The 15381-nt window shown below is 45.5% G+C and overlaps 1 protein-coding gene across 3 annotated transcripts in view; it reads right to left on the bottom strand.

Annotated features, from left to right (window-relative positions):
- LOC135366854 (RING finger protein nhl-1-like) overlaps positions 1–15381 on the bottom strand; it is a 35301-nt gene that overhangs the window by 14360 nt on the left and 5560 nt on the right. For 2 of the 3 annotated variants that reach the window (XM_064599799.1, XM_064599798.1), the window contains exon 2: positions 14989–15135. In XM_064599799.1, the coding sequence (XP_064455869.1) occupies positions 14989–15083 (95 nt within the window). In that variant the 5' untranslated portion in view covers positions 15084–15135. Of the gene's footprint in view, positions 1–6752; positions 7010–14988; positions 15136–15381 lie in introns of those variants that run through there. The other variant, XM_064599800.1, reaches the window with a different exon arrangement.

The raw sequence follows: 15381 nt of genomic DNA, 5'->3' as shown, positions 1-15381 counted from the left end.
ACAAAAAGAACAGCACAGCGATATCCCGTAATGTAGCGGTCCCACCATACCTCCATTACCACCAAGTCGTAACTGAACACGAAATATTCCAAAATACCTTCGAGTTGCATTTCCTTTCCGTTTGCGTCACGGTATAACGCGCATGAAGAGTTACATAATCGCTGTGCCGTAATCAGGTATCTCCTTCATCGAAAGGAATCATTAATAAACACATTATTGATCATTAGTCAATTCTGAAAGCGTTTTTTCTCCCGCATACCGCTCTGAGGCGAGCCTCACGCCGATTATGAGCCCGCTATAGCACACTATGCACCGGACGAACCTTATAAATGAACGAAGTTTGCGCATTGCCAACTGCCAATAAATTACGGCTGCCTCTTTTTATACGCATGACCCTTTGATTCACCGGTCACTTTTACTGCACGCGCCTGCACACCTATAAGGCAAACTACGGACAGAAAAAACATCCGGAGGGGAAAATACATATCGCCACTTTTTGAGGCACGGCAAACAGTTTGACCTCGGGGACATCGTGCCAGGAGGAAGTCGTATATGAGTAAGTCTTTTGTTTCCAATCGTGGTACTATATGCCGTCTTGCGGAAGGGTTGAGTAACCTTCCGTTAGAGCTGAGTATCTCCACCTTTTTTTATATCTTTTTTTATCGTCGTGTCCTTGTGCGGCGGTATATACGGCGCTTTGTGAAGGTCGAGAGCTTCAAGGCTTTTACTATAAGGCGGTGGAAGCAATGGGCTATAATTATATCCGACCCGTGCTCGCCCGCTAACGGATTTCAATAATGTGACATCACCCATAAGCACCCGCGGAATCGTGCATCGGTGAGGTGGGGACGAATAAATGTTCCCCGGCTTCGATGCTAACAAAAGAAAAAAAAAATGCTTTAGAGAATATGTTGTCAGATGTCTATAGTAAGGTTATGGTGGCTTTGAGATAATAAACTCGTCTGAATGACGCTAGACAGTTTTAGTGAATCGTTTTCAGTCAAACGGTTTGTGAACGGTTTGGCCGCTGCCCAATCAGATGATTCTATTCAGAGTCACCACCGCTTCTCATTGGCTGTGTGCGACACCGTCTGTGAACCGTTTGACCGAAAACGATTCACTAAAAATAACTGTTAATGAATTTTAGTGAATCTTTCTTGATGAAACGGTTTCGCGATCAGAATCTTAGGTGGCCAAAATGGGAAGGGACTCGGAATGCAATCCTCTGGCTGGCCGCAACAGCTAAACCATTCGCGGACCTCTTGAGTGAAAACCATTAAATGACGTTCTCCAGTGATTCGGTTTCTTCGCGGTTGCTGCTTTGTTGGGTGGTTTAAAAACGAAATATGTGGAGTAGTAGTTGGTAGTGTTTGTATAGTAACAGCAGCAACAACAACTTTATTGTGAGATGATGAAAGGGGAGTTTCATTGCCAGGGGCGATGCTCTGCCCCATTGCTGGTGATGATGCGAGGAATGAAATAATGAGCCCCTTCACAATAAGGATGGAAGTCCTATGGTATCCAGAAGGGTGAAGAGAGCTTTGAGGGGAGAGCGTTGGTGGGCTGGACGTGGCCAGGGACCAAGCAATTTTGTGAGAGAGGGGGATATGGTAAAGTTTGCTAGTTTGTCTCAGTTCACAAAAAACGCCACAGAAGAAAACTGAATGTTTCTTTCTGCTGCGCCGGTCATTCACAGGAATGCAGGATTTTTTTGTTACAAAGCGTCCTTGTGAAAATTTGTGATATTTGGTGTACTTGAAAGGTACCGCAGTTCAATTAGACACACGATACTTTTCAGCCCTATCGGCCAATTTCGATTCGTGACGAAATGTCGGCCACACGAATCCATCGCGCGTCTGTAAATCCTCGCGGTTTTTATCCAAGTATGTGTTACATTCATGGAATGTGCGCGCATTTCGTTGATGGCTTGGCATGGCTCTCCTTTTCTTTTTTTTTTTCTTTTTTTTTTGCAAATCAATCAATCGTTCATCACATCGGCGGCATCTTCACGAGAATAAGATTTGTACTGCGCTACATACGATGCTACGCAATTGAGTGACGATTGACCTGTTTACCTGTAGAAGGAAAGGAGGACATCACCTCTAAAGTTACTTGCAGTTCGTCTGTCTTTGAACCAGTCTCGCATATCATCAGTGAAAACCTTGAAAGTGAAGTGAGACAAATCTTCGTAGGACTTCTGAGTGCACGAGGGAGGACCAGAAGGAAATATAATTTTTCATTTAATATCAAAAAGCCATATTTTTCGCAACAAAAGCTGTGTGTGTGTGTCCAGAGTACAAAACGTTCTGTTGACTGAAGCTAAAGCGTCGTGATAGTGCATAAAGGTAGTTCAAGGTTGACCGCGACTTTTGCTAGAGAAATATCTAAGACTTTCGGAGGATGAAGTGCAATCCTTCTCGGGTCAGCGGCACGTGCAGCTCATGCAGCTATCATGTGTGTGGGCAGCGAGCAGTGTGTCTGGAAGAGCGATGCATGATCAAGTTCCTTGTGAAGGAGGAGGTCAAACCAACTGGGATTTTGCAGATTAGAGGCACAGTATGGGGAACAAACGATGTCAAGGGGAAGAGTGTACGAATGGTGCAGACAGTTCGCAGACAAATGAACCACATGGACACGTTCGTTCGACTGCAGTCACGCCAGTGAACATGGCAGTTGTTGAGCAAGCCATCTTCGAGGACCGGCGTGTAACAGTTGGGGACATTGCAGCCCAGCGTAATATTAGTGTCGGCAGTGTGGAGACAATCATTCACGGGAACTTAATGTTCCACAAAGTGTGTGCAAGATGGGTTATCATCCGGCACATCACATGTGACCAGAAGGGAGCGCGCATGACAGTCTCTGAGCAGCTGCTGAATAGAGGGGGACGAATTTTTGCCATCAGTCATCAGATGTGATGAACCCTGGATGCATCATTTCACCCCAGAGACAAGAAGCAGCGCGGAATGGTGACCTAAGGCTTCCCCGTCGCCAAAGAAAGGCAAGATGCAGCCGTCTGCTGGGGAGTCCATGGGAACTGTCTTCTGGGACATGCGGGGTGTCGTCCATGCCGAATCCTTGGAGTAAGGGGTCACGATTAATGCCCAGCACTACTCGAGGCTGATAACGGGTGCCGTGCGAAACTCAATTTCAATTCGGAGGAAAGGGCCTGGGATGTTGTCCGGAAGGGTAATTCTCCTTCATGACAATGCCTGGCCTCACCGGCGAATTTGGCGGTAGCAACTCTGACTGAAGTGCGCTGGGAGATTTTGCCCTATGCCGTACAGCCCAGGTTTAACCACAAGCGATTATGAGTTATTTGGGCTCACACTATACCAACCTTCCCGAACCGAGCTCTCCGGGTCTCTTAACCAGCTGGACTCTCGCCCCCACTCTCTCAGCCCACCAACGCTGGGCCCTCAAAGCTCTTTTGACATGTCTTGACACCATAGGACTTCGAACCTTATTGTGAAGGGGCTCATTATTTCATTCCCCACATCACCGTCAGCAATGTGGTAGAGTATCGCCCCTGGCGATGAAACTTCCCATTCATCATCTTCTAAATAAAGTTGTTGTTGTTGTTGTTGTTGACGTTCCACACAGATGAAGCCCTCCGCAAGGATGTCCTCCGGTGGCTACGTCAGCAGCCCGCTTCTTTATACGCCAAAGGCATCAAAGAGTTGCCACAGCGATGGCAGCGGTGTCTACATATAGATGCGCACGAGTGAATACTTCGAGAAACTGACGTAGTGTGGTACTTCCCGAATTTAAACTGCATTTAAAGACGTAAAATTCTCTGTCCACCTTGAACGACCCTTGTACATATGTAACGTATTCCTCTAATTCCTCTAAACTAAAGTGTCAAGCATGCTGAAAGCTCCTCCTGTGAGACGTATAGCTATACTGTCAGGAAAGAATGGGAAGGCCACGCTATAGGCGATGTCCCATCAACGAAACTTTCAAAGAACCTCAACCTACACGTCGTAGAAGATCTTTTAATGACGGATGACTGCATGCGCGGTGTGCGGATGACACCGTGCCGGTTCGATTGCGGCCGAGGCCCTGCGTCATTCCCTGGAAGACAGGCAATTAAGCATTCCTACTGGATAGGAGCGTATCCAGGAACGAAACCCTGACCCATAAACGAAGAAATTTCTGAGGCTATTTAAGTATTCGTCGCTTCTTCTTCTGTTTAGCCTTCCTCGCTCCGAAGGCACCGTAGTTTAATCGACATTTTTTAAATAAGCGCGAATGTACTGGCACCATTTCCAGAACTTATGTTGTGATGCGCGGTTTAGTAAATGGTCATTGTCATGAAAATCAAAGCGAAAGTACGACCTAGAAGGAGGGAGTAACATGCCATTATCACTCCTTTCGGCGCATGACTTTCAGATTGTTTCAACGCATCATCATTGGACAGTCTTTAATTTGCTGAATAAATGAATAATAGGTGAGGGAAAGAGAGATACCTAAACGTACGACGCGTTTTTAGCAGCCAGAGGTGTATCAAGTCACGACCGAGGTTCGTGTGTACATTCAGAAGATGATCGAATGCATAAAGACTGCTTTGCCAATATGAACTGCGTCGCCCAACCTACTGGTACGCCCACGGCCAGTGAGGCACTAGCACTCAAAAACCCTCACGCACTGATGATTCTGGCTGACCTTGAAAAGTATCTTCACTTGTGATCTATGGCCTCTAGCATTGTTGCTTTTCTGTTTCACGGCGTATGTACAGCCGCTGCGAGGTTGCTTTCCCCCTATGACACGCGAATATTAATGTTCAGTGCCATCCCTCCTCGCGATAACGTAATAGGTCAGTGTGCTCCTGTTTGCCCGCCCAGCGCTCGCATCATACGCGGCAAGAACCTGCATATTGGATAGCTAGGCCAAACAGGCAATTATGCCGCGCGCTATCTTGTGGGATCAGCCTACGTGCGCATCGAGTGGGTGATCTCGATGTACAGCGGATGTAAGTGCCCAGAGAGGATCCTCTGCAGTTTTGATTTATTTTCTGTGGAATACATTAGGCGCGCTACATTGCATACCAATATGCTATTATATTTGATGTCCTGTACTAAAGCCTCGCACTTAACACTTCGTGAAAGTTTTCCTTACAGTTTTTGTTTGTTTCTGTTTGCTTTTTCTCGTTGAACGTTAGCTCTCGCTTTATATTTTTATCATTTTTATTGTCAATCAATGACCCATGAAAGCAGGCGAGGTTAATGCCGTTGTGGTACTTCTGCCAGCATTTAAACAACGTTTAGGCTCGTATGTATCTGAACTCTGCTTTACATATGCTACGAATATATGCTCGCACCACGTGCTTTCGAGGTGTGAAATTCACCACGCAAAAACGAACCGCATATGAGGAATGGGATATAGCGCATGCACCTTTGATAGTTCGACATTGCGCGGTGAAAAACCCCATCTCATCGTCATCATTTATTGTTGTTGTTGTTCGACATTGCTACATTCCTGTAAGTACAGAGATGGTTAGTAGAGATATATATACACGCACGATTACGTTCAAAACAAATCTAGGAAGACAAAGGCGCAACCCGTGAGGTCCTGCAATAAAAGTTAACCAGAGCGTTGAGCGTTCCATGCTCCGATACCCAGGTGCATCAGCTGAACGCACAGATATGTTATTTAAGCTCACTGTGTTCGTCGCCGCAGTCGGTTTAGAACAATCACGTGCGACCTAATTATTTTTTGTTGGTACAAATTAATTCACAGTACTTTTCCTTTTCTCTGAACAAAGTATAGTTTAAACTGTCGGCCTGAAAATGTTGCTGCTATTAGCTGTATTGCTAATCTCTGGATAGTGATAGTTACTAGTGATCGTCACTCATGATGAGTGAATGGTACACCTGACACAACATTTCGTACAGCGACTTTTGACAGAATACTCTCGTGTTCGTTCCACGGACATATTGACCCTCATCTTCCATTGACCCACCATACGTACTTCAACAATGCCTCAGTACTGATGGTGCCGACGTGCCGAGATACAAGCATAGCTATTGATTGATTGAATTGTAAAAGAAATTAGTCTCGGGACTGACTACTCCAGGACCCGTTATTCAGAAAAGAAAGGGAAACTACACAAATCAAAGTATAGCTATCACTCACAATATGCGCATAAACGAATGCTATAAGCTTACAGAATATCCTAAATACACTAAAAATGATCATTGACAGAGGCCTACGTTTATATAAAATTACAGCACAACACCGCGTCAAAAATTATTAACCTCCCTGCGACTCTGATATGGACGTTTGTACAGTGTGGTCCTACTGTATACAAAGTCTCAGGTCGGCAGCCCCTATAGTTTCAACAGATAGTGCCCTCGATACCTGCCCGGATACTGTTCTTCTATAAGGACGGAACATAAGGTTGCAAACTCTATATTCACTGTTGAGAAAGAAGCCTCAAGTCAAGTGTCACCGTATTCTGAAGAGATACTGTTCTACTAGTTCAACAGTCTCTGTTCGCAATCTATCTGCAGCTCTTCACCAGGGGCTTCTACATGCTGTTACCGAATCGTTGAATTTTCTTTCAATCAGAATCTCTTTCTACAACGATCCACGCCCACAACCGACGAAAGATAGATTTTGCTCAACCTTCTGTACACATCATAAGCAAGTAGCAACAACCTGTCTGCTCTGGACGTGACAAGAAACGCTGAGTACTTTATAGGCGAGGAATCAAAATATAAGATGAAGAAAAAGACAAGTCACCACCCACTCACCGAAAGACCTGGCGAGACTCCAACAAACTCAGGACATTCATGGCGTCAAACTAGTCGTGGCAGGCGTTCAAAATCAAAAGCCAGACTTCTTGCAACGTGCGCAAGAGAGCTTTGACTTCAGACGACGCGGGACAACGCGAGCCCACAGGGGCAGAGACAGTTCACACAACGTCGGTCTCGCGGGAAAAAGCTCACGTGAGAATGTGACGATGGCTTTCTACACCTGGAAAACACTTACGACTCGCGCTAGCTTTCGATGGCACCCTCCGCCCTCTCTGCAGCTTACACTTTCCTCGCTGGGCATTATGGATGCTCATCTTCCGCTGGGGGGAAGGGGTCCTTGAAAGAAAGCGAAAGCTTCATGGAGACGAATCTGGGTATGCTATCATGGTGTTGCGTCACGCCTCTCGCCTCCTTCCTTTGCTGTATTTGTTTGCATTTTTCTTTCTTCTCGACGATTGACAGTCGGTTGCGGCGGTACATGGGGAGATCCTGCCATTGGTCAAGGTTGGATGACCGTGTAGAAAAGTGTCGACGGTCGTTGTTGTGGTCAGCGAGATAGGTTTGCGTGAATCGAAAGGAGAAAAAACAAGTGGATATTGGAGCCTGGTTTTTTGTATACGTTTGAAATTCGAATTTTTATGCCTGAAAGCAGTTATGCATTCAGCATTCATGCGAAGCATCAAAGAAACACGGAGGTAAGAGTCAGTGTTTTGACGCGAGTTCTACTGTTTAGTTGGCATTTTCAAGCACACTTCCATGTGTCCTACATTGCCTGCGAACGGTGAAGGCCTTAATTTGGGAAATATATTCTTGTTCTAATAGGACAAAAACAAAACTGATGGGGAAAGAACATAGACCTGTACACTATACGTGCAATTTTTCCCAGTTTCCCGCTTTGAGTCTTGGTTTTCTTAGTGGCGAGTCTAATGGTATATCAGCGTCCATATACAGCAGAATAAAGCACCGACCAGCGAAGTCCCGTTCTATCTTTCGCACAACGAGACGTAAAACTCCATGCAAAAGATGTGTGAAAGAATTCCTCAGATTTCCACCGACAAAGAGAACACACATAAATTTAACATAACAACAAATACGTGATAATGATGTAGTCGGATGTTTCGCCGCTGGGGCGGCACCCTATCCCACTGCTTGAGGGGGAGAAGGTGGTGAGTGATGGCGATGGTGATGGTGACTGTTCAGGGTTCACGCAGGGGCCCTCTTACTGCCAAAAAGGTTATGAGGGCTCGAAGAGCTCGTAGCTGATGCGATGGGTTGGGATGCTGGGATGGTTGGGTCAGATGCTGTAACCGTTAAGACGGAAGTCAGGTCGCACATGTGCTTGACTGAGAGCGAAAAGGGGAATCGGATTTTTGAGTAGAAACAATTTGAGGCCCGGTAGTACAAATTTTAGTTGCTGTTTTTTCTCTTGGTTTTTCAGTCGTAAATACGTGTGGGTTTGGTTAGTATCCCGAAACTGTAAATCGGGACTGGGCTGATTATGAAAATAGTCTACAGAAGAAAAAAAAAAGTGCAGCAATTGTCCTTACGTACGGTTCAGGCGTTATGAAATTAAACGTTGCAGGTGTGTTCGAATTACAGCATAGCTGCAACGCTTTGTGATGGCTCTATTGACTGTTTGGAGTGGGTATGTACAGGATGCTGGTTGCAGGGAACCAGGGAACGGAACTGCATGGAAAATGACTTGTTGCGGTTCTTGTGACTGAGAAACCAGGCTAAAGCAGTTCCTAGCTGCTATGCTTTATGTTCACATAAACAATTTACTCATGGGCTAGCGCATTGCGCGTTTTCTCTCTTTTTTTTTTTTCTCTCTCGAAACTTTAATCCTATCTTCTTCGTCCTTCATAACCCTTTATAGCCTTGGTACGAAAGATGTCGTCGCGTCACTGCATTAATGTAGGACGACAGATACGAAGACGGCGTGTTTCTACTTTCGTGCTTGTTGTATGTCATACGCCCCGTGTGCCGTTTCTAAACCGTGTTGACACCTTTAGCTCGTTCGCAGCCTCGTTCGCAGCCTTGTTTGGAGACTCTCGCATGAGTGAGTAGTCCTTGGTACGCCCCGGAGTTCCACGTGTCTTGGGCGCCGCGCTCAAGATGCTGCATCTCTTTTATCGCTATCGTTGTGCTCCACTGAAAGCTTTTTCCTGTAGGGTATTTGTGCCATATTGCATGGTTGTTATTGCTATTTTCTACTGGGTGTGGAGGATGCTTTCCGCCAAATATCATTTGCATTACATTTCTTCCTCTCTTTCTTTTCTTGCTTTATTTTTAACCTAATCGTTTTGCTTTAACCCTTTTACATTCACTACCACAGTCTTGGCACTCTATAGCCTTCGTTGCCTTCGCGCCAGAAAACACCAACAATCATCATCATCATCTTTCTTTTCTTTTTAATCTCGAATCGAGATATTCACTCGCAACCAGTGCGTCCTTCCTTGTGAGGACTGTTTGAGTGCAAATGAAGAACTTTTGCCTCGGCCTTATAGAAATATTACAACCTTTTAGATTTTATTTTGGCTTTGCTCGGTGATCTTACATGGTCGAGGACTAACGGAATTCCTCCTATAATGATACAGCACTCAAGATCATCTCGTTAAGGTAGTTGAAAAATGCCTTCGTTTCGACAGTTAGATTAGATTAGAAGTAGACCCACTGGTGGGACCAGCTGTTCCATGACGCTTGATTTGACGTTACTTTGATGTGTAAAAGTATTGAGTGATTTAAAAGATTAGTTCACGTATGTCCTTGAGGTAGTTCGCCAGGGCGCACAGCGCAGGTTGTTGATGCTGCTTTGGCCAGCTCCCCAGCTCGGCAGTTGCGTGCTCATCACACGAAGTTTCTTCGTACGGTAAAACTCATAAGGAGCCACGTCGGAAAAAATGGTGACAGCGACATCACATCGAACCTGTACTCGTGCAATTTCGAGAGTTCGACCGCCAAAACGTGCGTTAAAGCAGTGCTATAAGGTGGGAACAGCGCTTTCTCCTTGTGCCAGCCTCTTTTCCCCGATTTTGAGTCACCAGGTGTAATATTCACGGCGCCACACCATAATTTCATCACCTGGTACCTCAGTTCATGTTTCATCACCTCTGTGTGCCTTGAGATATCCATCCAGCGGTTGAAAAGTGATTGTGGATTGTAACGTTCGCAATACTAGTCTGTGTGTCGGTGTCAGTAGGGTGAATTCGATAGGCTTTGATTTCGCATGCGTGTTCACAAAACGCTTCAAACGCTGTGTCCCACATGTGTCACTTAATTGTCACCAACATTATATAGCAAAGCGACCTACATCGTACGTGTTGAGAAATAAGTTTCGGATATGCTGTTCAGACCAACTTGTGTACATTTAACGAAGCATTAGGCACTGTCAACGAAATCAAGGAAGCAGTAATGACGGCAGCGACGAGGGGGTCTTGTACACAATTAACTGCGAGCCATTCTGGGAAGGCAACCGCATCACTCAATGCCACAGCGTCATCAGAAACCTTTTGTATCCCGTGAAACACAAATAAGGTTTGTATAATCCGTCCTTCGTCGCGTATCATCACTGTAAATATTACAATACCCCCACGGGTGCCACCCTTGTGTTTTTTCACATTTTCTGCGACCTTCCGTGAACACTTCGGGCCACCTCTTCCGTAATTAAGGTCAAGCAGGGCCTCCGTTCATGCGTTAGGAGATGCCGCCTCATATCGTCTTCCGTATGTATTCTGTAGAATTAGCAGTCTTAAGCTTGGAGTAACACTCTATTGACACCTCGAGCGTGTGTAAGATAACACTTCGCTGCGTCTCACCTTGACGAGAAATAGGTAGGGAGAACGGCTTTCTGGCAGAAAATGAATTAAGGACACGTCAGTTTGTTGTCTGATATAACTTCAAGGTTCGTTCCTCTCAAGCATGAATTCGTGAAGAGAAACGAGGGGCACAAAGGGACGCCCCGGCGCCTTGCCATGTCAGCGCTCACTATATAGTTCGGGGAGCTGTAAGATATCATTGTTATACTGCTCCTCCTTAAGAATATGCTATGTATGTATGCATAGCATATTGCCTATGCATATATTGTATATACAGAAGAAAACAAGCCTAAGTTCTATGGCTGTACGCGAAGCATTTGTGTGTGTGTGTATGTGTGTAGATAGGATATAAATATACTTTCTTGGCGGTTGTGAACAGGGCTTCCTATAGGAAACCTTTTGGGGCACGATCTTACAATGTACAGCTCCGGTCAACCTTAATAATAACACTGCAAAAAAAATCGATCTTATTTCCCAGCGCGGCAACATGCAGCCACACTTGGGCCACTGGGGGAATGTTAAGTGAACAAAATCCTTGCGTTAAACTAACAGAATAATTTCATTCAATTAAGATTTCCTCGTGGCTCCAAGGGTTGCTATAATCGTGCTCGGGAACGATGCCACATTTTTTCCAGTGTTACGATTAAGGTTGATCTCTACTGTACAGTATAAGAACAGGTAACTGCGCAAGATTTAGAGCAGATCATTCTCCATTGCCCGCACTATACCAGCCCTGCTTTTCTTTTTTAATATTTGTTTTCTCGTTTCCTTTTTATCTTTTTTTTTCAATAGCAAGCCGGCATCTATTAAGCATATCACCACATCAGATTCCCACTTTTATAGAGTCTCTAAATCAGGTGGACTCTCGACCTCTCACTATATTAGACTTCCTTGGTCCATGGCCAGACCCTGCAGACCAACGCTCTGCCCAAAAAACACTTCTAAAGTTTTTGGACACCGTAGTCCTGACTGTGAGTCACATTACCGACACCAATGGGGTAGTATCGCCCCTGGAGATGAAACTTCCCTCTCATCATCATTCAAATAAAGTTGTTGTTGTTGTCAGGTAAATGAATCGTAATGCCTCGCCTAGGGGATGCTTTATCATGCCATACTAACTTGCCCTGGAGCAAGTGAGTGAGTGAGCGAGCCCCGCGGACGCATAGATCATGCGCATCAACTGTCTACTAACACGCTCTATTATGTCGCTCCCTAAATTACACGTCACAGTTTACCCCAAATGACATACCTGGAGGAATGTCATATGTGCTCACCCGCAAAAATTCTTCACGGCATCTGGAGGCAATCTGGGGTGTTATCTGTTCTATACCGAAGCTCTCGACGGCAGGTTCCAGCATCACCAAATGTTACGAAATCCACACAATGATTTAATGAACATTCGAGCACCACGCATCCAGTGCGCGCACCTTTAAGGGTGAAAGTGGCCTGCAGAATGGGATACACAAAGCTGCAGGTGCAATCGCTCGAAAACTCCCACCGCCACGATTCACAATATGACTGACCATAACATTTGGTTCTAATCGTTTCCGGTCATTCTATTCGAGCACACAGCGCAAACAAGACTATACGTTCGTCCAAATGACCCTTGACTGAAATGACCTCTCCAGGACCGTTCCATTGGAGATCATGAACGACGGAGGTGGGAGGAGTTGGATATAATGGTCGGCTCGCCTTGCGTCTCCAATACTATTGGCTTCTAATATGCAAGCCGAATCAAGGCTCGCTCTACCGGCTTTCGAAGGGCAGTGTAACTTTTGAGTGATGGCTACGCTTGATTATCAATCTTGCATGTAACTGTGCCTTAGTGTCATGCATAAACGATGAGGTCGATTGGAATGCATTGAAATGCAAAGTGTGATTGGATTTTATTTTTGGCGCAGCACTGTGCCGCCGTGTCGGCATCACACATTCGCAAAGCTCGCGGGGTATTTTATTTTCGTGTTTACTTTTTTTGTTAATGTCTTAAATATTGCTCATTTCGAATTATTTGATAGAAATATTTCAAAGGATATTGGTGCGAGTGCCATTTTCAGACTTTAGGATTTGTCACTAGAGAAAAAAAGAAAGAAAAAAAAATGCACAGTCGAACTAGTATATCCGAAACAGGCATCTTCTTCAGCCACATGACTATATCGTACTACCGTGTATATCGTTTATTCTTGCATCTCGGTGGGCCTCGTAAAACAACTGCCTAAAGGTGAAGCAAGAGAATTAACGTTTCCTTCCTTGGGTCTGGAGATTTCGAATGCCAGCTATTATCTTCTTCCACCTCTTTACTCTTCTTCTTCGCGACCTGCTTCTCCGTCACTGTGTCGCATCACTTACTCTTTGGGTGGGTTTGTAGGCAGTGACGAAGTAAAGACGCAGCGCACAAAATTCACTGAACCTCAGCTTTAGAGTGCTTAAACAGAAAGGCTATTTTTCATTACAAAAGTTCTGGAGTGTTGACTATAGTGCATCATCAGCGTAAGCATCTTACGTGCATTTGTAACCTTCATTAGTAGGTGCGATGCTGTACTGCGCTGGTGACCTTACAATACGTACAATACGCGACCATCTGTTCTATATGTCCGAATAGCGTTGATGCCATTGCATATGTTAAGAATGGCGGAACTTTCATGGGGACATACGTTGAACGGGGACCAACGTCGTCATTTCCACTCATTCTGGCGAGGCTTATGCATATTTTGCATCATCGATTTTGCAGAGTTGACGATTTTAGTGAGTGAATGTTGCAGTGTTTCTGAAAGAAGTGCTTCGTTCTTCACTTTACCACTGCGAATCAAGAGCTCCAGAAGCATGTGTACTTGCGAGTCCAGAAGCAGAAGCATCGTAGGGCACCACCACAGGTAACACACATTGTTCCCAAGATAATAACGGATCATTGCTCGGGAAAACATTATCTTCTTCTTCTTGTACATGAGACAACACAATTCAGCTTCTCAAATGAGCGGTGATTCAAGCTATTATGACATCCCCTGCCGACGTCACTGCTTCCTTTCCCTTATGCCATCACCATAGGGTCACTACCCTGCACGAGAGATTATGACGCATATATTTTACTCAGTGACATAACAGGCGCGCACACGAATCGGAGGAAACTCACTCACACTTTAGCGACGCTTACTTCCTCACACTTTCCGGTACTTTGACCTGGTAGAAAGTGCGCTGACACTTCACTCGGACCGAAGACGGCAGGCGCTGACGTCATGGGCATCGAGCAGTACATCCGACGGATTCGGACGGTGCGGTACCGATGATGCGCTCAGCGTGGGCTTTGTTGGGAACGGCGAAATTTTAGAGTTGACGTGCGAGCGCAGGTGAAGGATAGCCCGGAGTGTTGCACGGTGCGTGCGATGCTCCTAGCTGTCAGTAAATATGTTCCGTTGCGGTGTTGCAACGTGGCAAGCGCGTGCTGAGAGATAGTATAGTTGCGGGGATTAGAAGGTTTGATGACGTAACGGGACGATTGTGTGCTTGGCGTCTCGTTCCTGATTTTAAAGGACAGTGATGAGGCTCTTTAGAATGCACGTGGCGCAATTCTGCTGGAGTCTAACTTCACGCACGGTTTTACGGCACGTTGTGCGGTTGCGTTGCAGCAGTGTGTCAGCGTCTTGTCGTTGGCAATACGTTCTTATCAGCATCCCAGAATCGCGTCGGTGGTGCAGTGAAGGTGCATGTTGGATCGCGTGGGGTATTACGGGTGGACAGGAGTAAATGTTCCTCGGCTTTAAGATCCAATCGCATTAAAGTGTCACTACAATCTTTCTTTAATTTGATTTGATTTCGTATTCTAAATCAGCTTCGCTGTAAGATTCAGTCAGCCAAATCCCAATTTCCGACAATGAACATTATGCGCATCCAGGATTTTTCGAAAGAACATGCTGAACTTCGCCATGGTCTCTTTATGTGTGTGCGCGCGCGAGTCGTAGTTTCGGATTCTCCAAGAGTAACTGACGTCATCGAAGAGCTCTGATATCTGATTCCCAGCAACAGTGCATGCCCAGCTCTCCGCACCACGTGGAAAGAACGTCAGCAGGTATGATGAGGAGGCCGAAATCTACTTTGGAGGAGCAATCTTGGCACACGGATGGTAGATTACACACATTGTGACGTGTTAGTGAATTAGTCTTCTTAATTGATCAATTTGACGATACTACCGTGTCTCATAGAGAAAATATATTTTCGGAGAATACAGCGTGGCACGCGTAGGTTGCAATCACATAAATTCAGTAGCATCCTAGAGACACGAGATTTTGTTCGTAATGAATGGCACCGGCGGTGTAGCAAGGACGTGAGTTTGGATGCATGATCTGCCACGGGGACACATGTACATGGAACGGCGTTAGCATCCCACTACTTAAATGAAATGTGAAATGCGCGCGAAATTTGCTTACCTGAGTGTGATTGTTTTCCTAACGTGTCGGCGTGTGGCAGTTGGGGTCGAGGGGCCCGAGGAACGCCGACAGAATACCTTGCCCTTGATGGTCATTGCTTCTGGCTTGCTGAGGGCCTCGTATTCTCAAAAGTTTCTGCGGGAGACCCTGCAAACAACAACAACAACAAATAAGTGATGATGTAATGGAATGTTTCGCCACTGAGGCGGCACCCTATCCCATTTTCTTGAGGGAAAGAAGATGGTGAATGATGATGAATGTCCAGCAAAGTAAAACATTCAATTATTTAACACGGGGCGAACTTCTTCAGCGAGTTCAGAAGTGTAGCCATCATTGTGTAACTCAAGCAACGGAAAGGCCAGCTACCGTGAACGCGTGGTAATGATTTGTGAC

The sequence above is a fragment of the Ornithodoros turicata genome, chromosome 8 (genome assembly GCF_037126465.1).
Source record: "Ornithodoros turicata isolate Travis chromosome 8, ASM3712646v1, whole genome shotgun sequence".
NCBI classification, from domain to species: domain Eukaryota; kingdom Metazoa; phylum Arthropoda; class Arachnida; order Ixodida; family Argasidae; genus Ornithodoros; species Ornithodoros turicata.
Note: the sequence above shows the minus strand (reverse complement) of the source record. Positions and strands in the feature narration are given on the sequence as shown.